The following is an 11,814-nucleotide window of genomic DNA, read 5'->3' on the forward strand; positions in this document are numbered from 1 at the left end:
AGAAGATGCTGGTTCTATTCCTTCTTTGATGTTCTTTCTGTTTAAATGTGGTTTTAAAACCCCATAATAAAACATGTATTTCACACTGGTCAATAAATGATATCATTCTGTGTTTTCAGGAAAATTCAGTATTTCCCAAAGTATTGACTGGGAAAACCAGGCACATCTAAGTTTTGTAAAATTATTTTTCAAGAAACAGGGACTTCAACTTTCTCACAGAGTGACTAGAGAACTGTTATTTCACTGTGATTCTGAAATAAAGAACTTCTCTCTAGCTATGAAGGCTGGTGATCTCTCTGCAACTTATATCCTTAGAGAATATTCAGAGCCCTGAAATCACATGGCCTTGCTGAGTCTATTTATGAGTCAGAATCAGGACTCAATCTATTTTCAAGGCCAACTGCCTTCTTTTTCTGACATAAAATATTGAAATTTAAAACTGAAAGTAATATTAAAAATATTGCTCCTTAATAGTGACATTCAAAAATGTAAATCATACCTTAGAAACACTGTATTTTCTGTGAAATTTGGTGGCCCATTCAACATGTAAAGCCCCTCTGATCCTCGGACTAAAAAAGAAAAATAAAAGATGATTATTAATTATGTTTTAATAATTCATATGACTACGGGCAGCTAGTTTGTGTAGTGGATAGAGCACCAGCCCTGAAGTCAGGAGGACTCGAGTTCAAATATGGCTTCAGACATTTAATACTTCCTGGTTGTGTGATCCTGGACAAGTCACTTAATTTCAACTGCCTGGGGAAGAAATCATATGACTAGGTCAAAGTATATTTAATCAAATAAGGTACATAGAACATTAAGGTTCAAAAATGTATTAATTATTATTAATGAAATGATAAAACATTTGACTAAATCTATCTTAATGTATTTAAAGATTTAGAAGGTAATATTTCTGGTATCTGCACAACTTTTTCTATATACTTCACAATGATTTTTCTACTTCATTTCCATACACTATTTTATAGTTGTTAGAGACAATGAACTTCTCAGAATGAAAATTTTTAATGCATAAAATAAAATATGGAGGAATACAAAGAAAACTATATTGCAAAACAGGTATCAAAACAAAAATTTTTTGAAAAGATTCTGTATTCTAGGTTAAGAAATCCTGTTTGAGTTCTTTAAAGATGTTCAGTGAATTGTAGCTAAAGGACCAAAACCAAACATAGATTTTTCTACTTTTCAAGTATAGAGAGGCTATCTACAGATTTTTCTACTAATTCTTTTGCTAAAAGGTGACTTAACAAAAGGGACATAAAAGCAAAAATAGCCCCTGTCTTAAATGTCAGTGGTATCAAAAAACAAAACCAAGAACAAACAAAAAACTTTTGAGAATCTTAGGCTAAACAATAATGTAAAGGAAGATGACATAGAAAGGACTAGAACTGTGATCAATACTTCAGAGGACCAATGAGGAAGCATGCTAGAGGCCACGGACTACAAGTATGAACAGGGGCATATAATTATAGTTGTGGTCAGTATATAGGGTGATTTTGATTGGCTGTAACTATTAAAATTTTTAAAGAGAAGGTTAGATTCAGAGAAAGGGATATTAATGGGAACTGATGGTGATACAACTGAGTTCTGATAAACGTAAATAGTAAACCTTCTGAGGTGTTCTCATTATTCAAATTCACATTACATATTTTCATTGGGCTTGGACCAATTACTATGATACACAATTGTAACTTTGAATTGTCTGAAGTTGAATACATGAGACTTCTTCACTGGATTAACTAGGACCTGGCTGTCTAAATAAGATATTTTAAAATAAAACTCAGTTTAAATTTCTATCATCTATAGCCTTTTGTAGGCAACTATACAAACAAAATGGATTTTTATCAGCACATCAATCTCTTGTTGAGATATAAACAATGATTTATATTTGAGACTAGAGATAATCAAGTTTTCTAAGAACATAAATCTGTAGTCTCATTAACATGGTTATTTCTTTCAAAGATACAGACAGCAACAGACTGATCCCACCCATTGAGAACAATCAACTCTCATTTTAAGTCCTCTCAAAATTCATTACCAGGTGTCTACACTACACGCTGGGAGTCACCTCTCATTTTCTTTTGACAACACAACAACAGTTATACTGCTCACGGACTGACATTGATGATGCTTCTTGCCACACAATTCAAATTGGTCTTTTGGCTCTTTTCTATCTATAACTCCTAGCCACTAATCCTGCTGAATGAAGCCTGTTCACATCCATCATGCATTTCTTCATGATTCTATGTATAACTGATTTATTCCAACCATTCAGAGACAATGATTTTCTAGGAATTCAAGCTAAACAACTATACTAAGAACATAGATATTAAAAAGATGGGTCTTTGTTTCAGGAAAATCTTAGAAGTAATAAATGAAGGTGGCAATTTCCCAAAGGTAATTCAGCAGTTCTTCTACTTCCTATTCAATTCTGGATTCAATTCACTCCCATCTGTAGTAACTATCCAAGATATGCTAGTAGAAAAGTACTGTAGGTTGTCTATTTGATGATATGTCCTAGCCAAGACAATTGGTTTTTCTTGTATGGAAAGTTAGGATTGATACCCTAAGAACAATCTTATCTGCAAAAAAAAAGTACATGTAGAGAATGGGTTAGCATCTATGAGGAATCCCTCCTCAACAAATGATAATGATGAACATCCTTGAGAAGTGAACGTCACCTTATTTTGTTTCACCTGACATCAATGATCAGAAAATTGTTGTTTATTCTAATGAGTAATACAACACATACACACACAGAAGATACAAGGTAACTTCAGAAATGAAGACAACGGGGGAATTGGGAGAGGCTTTTCATACAAAGAGGTACTTGAGCTAATTTCTAATGGAAGCCAAGAATTCTAGAGTTGAATGTGAGGGGGAGAGCAGTTTAAATGGCTGGCAGGAGCAAGGAGTGGAGTACTAGCCAGCATGTAGACAGGAGATCAAGTCCTCTGTGAAGAATAACAAGTAGGCTGGACCACAGGGGATATAACAACATTGGAAAGATAAATAAGGGTATTTATAATAGGTACAACACCTCCCAAGTGATAAATAGATGTTTAGAATAAGTGTACATATATGCATATATATACATCCATACACATACCCACATTTATATACACACCTATTTGTGTTTAATGGTAGCCATCTGGGGAATGGAGGAAGGAAAAAACGGAATTTACATTATAATTTTGTTGTATATTTAAAAGGAGTAACAAGTTATATATAGTAAATTTGCAATTCCATGTACAATCCTAGCTATAAGAGAAACAAACAGCTTACTCTGCTGGAGTTCAAAGTCTCACACAGCCACTAGATTGATTCTATTTCCTATTTCTGGTGAAGGAAATTAACAACTTTTCGGTCAAAAGAACTCTTTTTGGGGGGGGGGCTGAGGCAATTGGGGTTAAGTGACTTGCCCAGGGTCACACAGCTAGGAAGTATCTGAGACCACATTTGAACTCGGGTCCTCCTGACTTCAGGGCTGGTACTCTATCCACTGCACCACCTAGCTGACCCTAAAGAACTCTTTTAAACATAGTGTTCAACTTGTTCAACACCGAGATACAGCAATATTTATATCTAATGATGAACATCATTAGTTAACAATCTGCACTTTTTAAATAAAAGCAACAGTTCCTATTTTTGGAAATATCAAGTTTACTTATCAAGAAAACTTAAATTTTCTATTTTCTATGGGTCCAGTTTCACCTAAAAAATACTACAGGAAAAGTATAAGGTAACTTTCAAATTTGTGATCTAGTATTAATTAGGTCAAAACTTGTTTTTTCTTCAAGATAAAGAGTTTCTTTAAGAAGCCAAAGTAGTATCACAGAAAAAAGGGCTAAAAGGGCTACCTTCACTTTGCAGATGATGAAAACTCATTAAGCTATTTTGAAGGCTTAAAAAAACTGCTTATTACTGTACATTAAAAAGTTAATACTGTACTGGAAAAGAAACATGCAGCTAGAACTCAGAGCTAAATATTTCATCAGTTTCCCCCCACATATCTGTACTATTAAAAATAACTATTTTGTTCTGTATTCCTGATATAAACAAAAATTTACTAGAAGAATGAGCCACAATGTCACGTTTTGACGATGACATGACTAAATTTCTATCCAAGATTATCTAAAATTTCTGAGTGATTCCAATCAGTTTCTAAACACACTGACCATTTTCATCCAATGTAATGTAAGTCATAATTAAGCTTTTATTAAAGTGAATGATAAAGTCCAGTTTATTATACAGAACACCTCTCATTTTATGTTGATAGAAGCAGAAAGAAATCCATTTCAAAAATAACTTTAATGGCAATAATAAATCTTGTTAATAGACTCAGCTGGACTAGAGGAGTTTGAAACATTTTCATAATGCTTATTACATATTATTAGCACAGTCTCTAGGTTAGCAAAGATTTTTGATTGAGGCAGTTTCCCTAGACAAAAGTGAATAAACATGTACATTTTATGCCATTCTACAATCTAGGGAGAAATATTCTAGAATAGACAGTGATTTTAATATCAGCAAGTGAATAATTAGTGTAGGCACATTATATTTTATTTAGTAGAATTCTTATACAATTGTTACATTATGTACTGTAGCTGTGGAGTTTCTAAGTTTTATGTAGGAATTATTTCAACCCATCCTAAAAATAGGCAACCATGGTTTTTTACTAAACAAAACAAAGTTTCTCCCATATTTATGTTTTATTCAATGCTAGTGACAGCTATATAAGCTTCCACTTCTTTTCTGGCTAGGGGCCCCAGGTCAGATTTATTTTGGCCACTAACTCATTTCTAGATCAGATTTTCTAATCTCTGTGAGTTTCTAGTAGTGTTTATGAAAATTACTCTTTTGGATGCCGTTACCAGCTATATCAATTACCCATTATATGTTCTTAGGCAAATCAAATCCTATGCCTCAGTTTTTCTCTCCACGAAACAGGGCTAAAATAATGTGTTAATAGATCCAGAGAAAGTACTCCAAGAAAATATGAGGAGGCAGAAAAGAGAAGCCAATGGTACTGGAACTGGGCCTTGAAGGAAGGATGTCAACAAGTAGATATGAAGCAAGAGTATGTCCTGGGATGAAAGCAAGGAAAAGGCAAGGAGAGTTCAAAGAAGAAGAGCAAGGAGTGTAGTCTAGCTGTATTGTTGAATACAGGAAGGGAGAGTGAGAGACAAGCTGGAAAGGTAGAAGACCGGAGCCAGATTGGGGAGTGAATATATCCTCTTGGCAATAAAGAATCATTTTAGGTTTTTGAGCACCCAGGAGTTCATGGGGAAAAAAGTGAATATGGCAATGTAGGTATAATGGTCTAGAAAGGGGAGACCAGGAGATAAAGAAGTATCTATGTTCTATGCCTCTGCTTCCTGTTCTACTGTAGAGTATGGGCTAGATCTCTGGAGAGTCTCAGGGGTCTGCCAGAGTCAGGATAAATTAAAGTCTTTGGTCTTAAGGGGGAGAAGTGGAAGAGGCAGGCAAGCAGAATGCTGGCTTCAGGAGTCTGGAGTCACCAACTTCTCTCCTCCTCCTCCAGCCACCAAGTGACTATCTCCCACCCCCTCCAATCCTTGCCTCTGGTTATCTTAACATCAAACATTCAGCAAGCACCAATAGTGAGAAGAGCCATTATCTAAATATATACTAATAGAGTCATTGTCTCACATCAAATATGTAATTAGTCTTAAGTGCTCGGTTGACAGATTCAAGTATACCTTTTGCAGTTTTAGTCCTCTACAATCTACATTCTGCTTTCTTTTTGTACTCTCAACTTTCATTGGGATCTCCTAGACATCCTCACCTAAATGTTTTAAAACTTAACCTGCTGAAAACCAAACTTGTTTTCCAATCTAAAGAATCTCTGGTCTTCCTTTTCATTCTTAATGGCTTCCCTCTGCCTACCATTTACCAAGAATCAGAAACCAAATACTGGGGAGTCACCTTTCACCCTCAAATCAGTAATAGATATTGGGCATCATTCTCTCACTTGCTTGAGATATGAACGACATTACATTCTGATAAGATACTGTCATACATACATCATTGACCAAGTCTAACTTGCCCAACTGTTGTTGTGTTTTTGTTGCCATTTAGTTCAATTCCTTATTACATGTCAATTTAAACAAATGAAACAAGCTCCTGATAAATCCTCTAATCTCTTGGATTCTGAGAGTCATGCCCAACAATGTGATTCTGATTATACCCTCCCTCCAAACCTTCACTGGCTTTCCCCTAACTAAAGAATAAAGTCCATTCCTCCTCCTCCTCCTCTGCCCAACCCCTTATCCCCAGTATTCAAAACTACTTTTTTTTTAGTTTTCCACCATTCTCCTTTCAAACCCTCTAAATTCTGCTACGTCAGATGATTTATTCCTTGGTTTTCTTGCTTTTGCTCATGTTTTCTTTGCCTGTAATACTTACTTTCTCATACTGTCAAAATCTTAGTTTTTTCAATGTAAAGGTCAAACTTATATAGAGAGTTTATCAAATGGACATACACAGATAGATAGGTAACGAATCTGTTGATCTCACTTCCCTTAGTCAGAGGAAAGGAACTATTATTTTTAAATGAGAAACTAACCAAAAGGAACACATGTATGTCTGTATGTAAGTGTGCTTCCGTTTGATGAAGACAACATTCACTAGGAACAGAAATTATTTTCTTTTATAGATTAAGAAAGGGAGTTTTAGAGAAATAAGTAATAAGTTTAAGGCAAATGGCCTTCAACTGTCAGGTCAATGCCCTTCTTAGTAGGTTTCACCCTGAGCCTTCCCTCCCATCAGCCAGGGCTTCCAAAGCACTTATGGGCACACATGTATCATCTTACACAAGCTTTTGTATTTTTCCTAACAGACCTGTTTGTGCACAACTTTGTTTTATTGTTGACATTTATATAGCTGCTTGAAAATCTGCAAAACACTTGACAAATTTTATCTTGTTTCTTACAACAATCCTCTGAATTAAATACTGCATGTGTCTCATTTTATAGATGAAGATCCCAAGGCACAGAGAAGTTATGGCTTCCCTATGGCAGGATTCAAAACCACATCACATATGGCTCCAGGACCTCTGCACCCATTCTGGCCCTTACCACAGAATACTAGGTAATGAAATGCCAGGGAGAAAAGGTGGAATTGTATTACTGCTGTAGTTTGTTGGCTTTTGCTTCTTCATAATCAACTATCCTGAGTCTGTTCCAAGGGCCTCCTTCAGTTATTTCCTTCTAAATCTTATTTCTTTGCCTCCCCTCAGGAAAATACATCCAAGCGCCCAGCTTATTACTTACTATTCCTATGAGCACCCACCCCAGGCTAGAACTGGCATAGCCTAAATTAAAAAAAAAAAAAGTTTACAGAGAGTTTTTAACAAACACTTACTGAATACTGGAAAAATTTTTTTTTAAAACAAACACCTACTGAACACTGGGCAGTTGCTATCTATAGAGGAAGAATGACAGAGCGTCCCGAGAGCTGGTCTTGAAGCCAGGGTGACCAGGCTGAATTCCTGAGTCCTAATCACACCATGCAAATCCTGCACATATTCCTCAACCTCTCAGTACTGTGGGTGAGAGGGGCCCAAGTGGAAGGCAGTGGGCTTCCCCAACCAGATGCAGTCTAACTGGGAAATGTTTAACAAAATAAACATACAGGGTAACATAATGTTAACTTGTGGTTCTCTAAGTCAATATGTGGCCACAAGGATCTGTTCTATTTGAGTGTGATGCCAACATTCTAAACCAAGGCTTTTTAAACTGTGGGTCACAACTCATGTGGGGCTTGCAAAAATTTGGCAACAGGAAAAGCTAATATTTAATTTTTTAATGTAAAAATAAACAAGGACATCCATCTTTTTAGTATGAAAATTTGCTTTCATCTTTAATAGTAAAATTACATATATACAAAAAATTGTTTTAAAATATATTTATGACCTATAGTAAAATGTCTGATTTGTTATGCCTACTTTATACATCTATATACTCGAGAGTAGACTAGAAATTTCTCAGTTAAAGTGGAGTGGAGGGTGGAAAACGTTTTAAGAGGCCCTGGTGTAAAACAACTCTCTACCATATGCAGCAGTGCAAGGGCTCAATTCCATTGGCACAGCTCCATCTCCCCCCTCTCTTTCTGTGGCAGACCCTGGGGCCCAAGCAATGGAAAACCAGACCCAGGGCAGCGTCGTGGTCATTCTGCTCAAACTAAAACACTCAGAGGAAAAAGATGCACCATTTAGAGTCAGGAGGAGGCAACAAAAGAGCAGCCCAGGGGCGGTGTCTTGAGGAAGTGCTTGTTGGTAGCCAGTTACTGCTCATCCTTCAGCTCCAGAAAGGGCTTGCCCGGGCCTTGGGGACAGGGCCGCCGTCGCACTCCTGGGTCCGAGGTCAGGAACCCGACCCCGGGGGGCTTCCCTCTCTCGCCGGGGCACACCAGGGGGTCTAGGAGCAAACTGCAAGTCTGAGCCCGGGGGAGGGAGAGGACTCTCTTCGCCCGGGCTCCGGCTTCCTCAGCCTCAGCTGAAACCCCCTCAGTCCCGCCTCGCCTGAGAAGCCCAAACAACCCCCATCTTGTCTCTGGTCGGTCTCGGAGCGGCAGGAGCGCAGGCTGCTCCCGCCTGTCCGCCTCTCCTCCCTCGGCCTATCTGTCCCTTAGTCTTTCCGTTTCTCTCTGGGGACCCGCCTTCCCTTCCTCCCCGCACCCAGCCATCGCCTAAGCAAGTAACGCGCGCGCCCGCACAGGTTGGACCCGGGCCTCCCACGTGCCTCCGGACCCGGGCTAGGCGACGTGTACCTAGGGCAGGCCCAGCCCCCAGGGGCGGGGAGGCGGGGGGAGGGCCCCGGAGCCCCGGCCCCGCGGGCAGCCTTCGAACCCCAGCGGCAGCGACCACGCGGCCGGGCGTCCCGAGTCCCGAGGGGGCCTTCGGCCGGATCCCCTGCGGACGCGCACCCGCGCTCGCCGAGCCTCCCCGCAGTCCAGGACCCACCTGCCAGCAGCGGGGTGGAGGGCGCCATCTTGTCCCGGAAAGAGATCTCCGTCCGTCCGGTGTGCCGGGTCAGAGTTCACGAGGCCGGGGGCCGGCCCCTGCGGGACCTACACGTCGTCGCTGCCGCGGAGGCGACGACGTGGTTCTTCCGGAGGGCGGGGCGGGCCCTGATAGGCCGGGGGAGGGGCGCGGAGGCCCTGCCCCCCGCGGGTTTGGCGGCTGCCTGCGCACTTCCGCGAGGCGGAGCCACCTCAGTGCTGACGTTGGCAGCCGGACGCCGCGGAGCAGTGCGGAGCCAGCTCTACAAATTGGGCCCGTTCCTCACGGCTTCTCCTTTCTCCTCCGGAGCCTGGGCTGCGAGCGAGCGAGCGAGCGGCACTCTGCCCCGAAGGCGCGGCCGCCGCTGACAGCGCGCGGGCGGCCCCCCGTTCCGTGCCCGGCGCGACTCTCGCGGTGACAGCCGGAGCCGAGCGCCCCCGCCCCCCGCGGTCCCCGCGCACGCGCCCAGGCTCGCCAGCGGCCGGCGGAGCTCGCGCCCGGAGCCCCCTGCTGTGAGCGCGGCCGAGCGCGGCGGCGACAGCGACAGCGGCGGCAGCGGCGGCAGCGGCCCCGGCGGGGCGGGGCGAGCCAAGATGGTGGCCAAGCAGCGGATCCGGATGGCCAACGAGAAGCACAGCAAGAACATCACCCAGCGCGGCAACGTCGCCAAGACGTCGGTGAGGGCTCGGCCCGGCGGGAGGGGCGGGCGGGGGCGGGCGGCGGGGCCCCGGGGCATCGCTAATGCCGCCGCCGCTTCTCCCCTTGCAGAGGAACGCCCCCGAGGAGAAGGCGTCCGTGGGGCCCTGGTTGTTGGCGCTCTTCATCTTTGTCGTCTGCGGCTCGGGTAAGTGTCCCCCGCGCTCGGGCCGCTGTCGCGGCCGGGGCCGGCCCAGCCCCCTCCCGCTTGTCGCGGTGGCAGCTGCAGTATGTCAGGGAAGGGCCGAGCCCGCACGGCCGGACGGGAGCCGGGCTCCTCCTGCCCCCCACCCCGCTGGACGCGGGGAAACAGCGTTAGCCCAAGTCTGAGGGGGTTGTCTGCTGTCCCTGCCTTCCTCAGCTCCGAGGAGCCCCAGACTTCCCTGAACACTCGCTGAAGGGGGACGCTTCCCTCTGGTGTGACGCTCGGGGAAACTGGGCCGGGGAGGAGAAATTGCTGCCTCGGCTAAGCGTGAACTGTTTTAAAGCGTGATTTTAACATTTGCTTCTTCTCCTTACAGCAATTTTCCAGATTATTCAGAGTATCAGGATGGGCATGTGAAGTGACAGACCTTAAGATGTTTTCATTCTCCTGTGAATTATAACTTGAACTCATTCCTGATGTTTGATACCCTGGTTTAAAAACAGTTCAGTAAAGCATCCTGCCTCAGAATGACTCTTCATGTCATCCTTCATGTGTCATTCCCAGGTTTCTTCTTCACAAGTCATTCCAAGTTTTCTAGTTCATACCACAGTGCCTTGAAAAGCACCACATGTATAAAGCAATAAAATTTGATTGTTGATCTACAGTCGTGGACCCGACTTATTCAGTCAAGTATAAATTCTCGCTTTATGTGATTCTGAAAACTGTATGCATTATAGATACCTAGACTGAAGTTGTATAGACGAAAGGTCTATTTTGTTCTAGTTTTGTTCGCCCTTTAATGTATAGATGCAGTTAGTCTTAATTTAAAATTGGAAACTGATTTTTATAGAGCAGCTAGGCACTTTATTGCTGTCTTGTGAATTGAAAGCACACTCATTAGGTAATCTTAGCAGTGCTTTATTATGGTGCTTATAAATGGAACACCTAGATGTAGTTAGCCTATTTTCCCCTGCAGCCTTTGGCACCTGAAAATGAAAAGACTTTCAAAATTCTACTATAGAGGGAGATTCTTAGATCCAGAACATTTATTTTAATAAGACTATTACTTTGACACTACCTTGGACTTCACACGTTTGAATAAACTAACCTAAGAGGCCATAAAAAACAACCTGATGAAATATTCTGTCACCTCCTTATCTGCTACAGTTTATGAGGTGATGATATAGTAGAACCTGTCAACAATAGCTTGTAAGGATGTTGTAAATGTCACCAAATGTTATTCATGTCAAATATTAAGGGTATTTACCACAGCTTAAGATTTGCAAGTTAGCCCATACTAGTTAAGCAGTTTACTATGGCATGGCTTGGAAAAAAAATGTATTATGACAATTCCAGTAATTTTTCAGGTTGTGACATGCTGTTGAGTCCAGCTGTGCCTTAGACCTCAAAGCATGTTGATAGCACTTTCAATACCAAAAAAAGGCACACCAACTAAATTAAGGTCAACTTTAAGTCTACTTTAAGATTTAGGATTAGAATTTCCCCATGAAGACACATGTATGTGAAGTTGTATTAACATCTAGTTACAAAATAAGTTGGGCTTAATCTTTAGTATTCACCTTGAAGTTAGTGGTATGATATTTGACTTTAGGTTGCTATCAGTTAGCCTTTTCTATAATATTGAGAATGGGGGAGAAAGCTAAGTTTCAAGTTTAAGAAACAAGGGGAAAAACAGCCACCGATAGTGTTTTCTCATTGACTGTAGTTGTAGGTAAAACAGAGGACAAAACTTGGTCTGTGTGTTAATGAAAATGGTGTGTGTGGCAAATAAGGAAGTTGTTTTTACTTCTCATTATGATAACATTTGGACAAGACTATAATGAAGAATAGTTGACACACATTCTTTTAACTAGCTTCCCATCTGTTTAACCAGAGGCAATTGAAGTAGCAATGACAATAATAGTGAAGG

The 11,814-nt window shown here is 41.8% G+C and overlaps 2 protein-coding genes across 2 annotated transcripts in view; one reads left to right on the top strand and one right to left on the bottom strand.

Annotated features, from left to right (window-relative positions):
- EIF2A (eukaryotic translation initiation factor 2A) overlaps positions 1-9,118 on the bottom strand; it is a 31,244-nt gene extending 22,126 nt beyond the window's left edge. Inside the window, exons 1-2 of the mRNA XM_031957776.1 lie at positions 9,005-9,118; positions 500-569 (exon numbers count right to left, since the gene is read on the bottom strand). Coding sequence (XP_031813636.1) covers positions 500-569; positions 9,005-9,032 — 98 coding nt within the window. The 5' untranslated portion in view covers positions 9,033-9,118. The remainder of the gene's footprint in view (positions 1-499; positions 570-9,004) is intronic.
- A 294-nt stretch (positions 9,119-9,412) lies between these two features.
- Positions 9,413-10,548, top strand: SERP1 (stress associated endoplasmic reticulum protein 1). The gene is made up of 3 exons (XM_031957778.1): positions 9,413-9,720; positions 9,812-9,887; positions 10,261-10,548. The coding sequence occupies exons 1-3, from the start codon at positions 9,637-9,639 to the stop codon at positions 10,299-10,301; spliced, it is 201 nt and encodes a 66-aa protein (XP_031813638.1). The 5' UTR covers positions 9,413-9,636; the 3' UTR covers positions 10,302-10,548.
- The last annotated feature ends 1,266 nt before the right edge of the window (positions 10,549-11,814 follow it).

Source organism: Sarcophilus harrisii, chromosome 3 (assembly GCF_902635505.1).
Source record: "Sarcophilus harrisii chromosome 3, mSarHar1.11, whole genome shotgun sequence".
NCBI classification, from domain to species: Eukaryota; Metazoa; Chordata; class Mammalia; order Dasyuromorphia; family Dasyuridae; genus Sarcophilus; species Sarcophilus harrisii.

Bases quoted from the DNA above. Each gene is read 5' to 3' on its own strand.
- SERP1 (XM_031957778.1), top strand. From the start codon at position 9,637: ATGGTGGCCAAGCAGCGGATCCGGATGGCCAACGAGAAGCACAGCAAG. The intron at 9,721-9,811 runs GTGAGGGCTCGG...CTCCCCTTGCAG, and splicing joins GCAACGTCGCCAAGACGTCG to AGGAACGCCCCCGAGGAGAA. The intron at 9,888-10,260 runs GTAAGTGTCCCC...TTCTCCTTACAG, and splicing joins CTTTGTCGTCTGCGGCTCGG to CAATTTTCCAGATTATTCAG.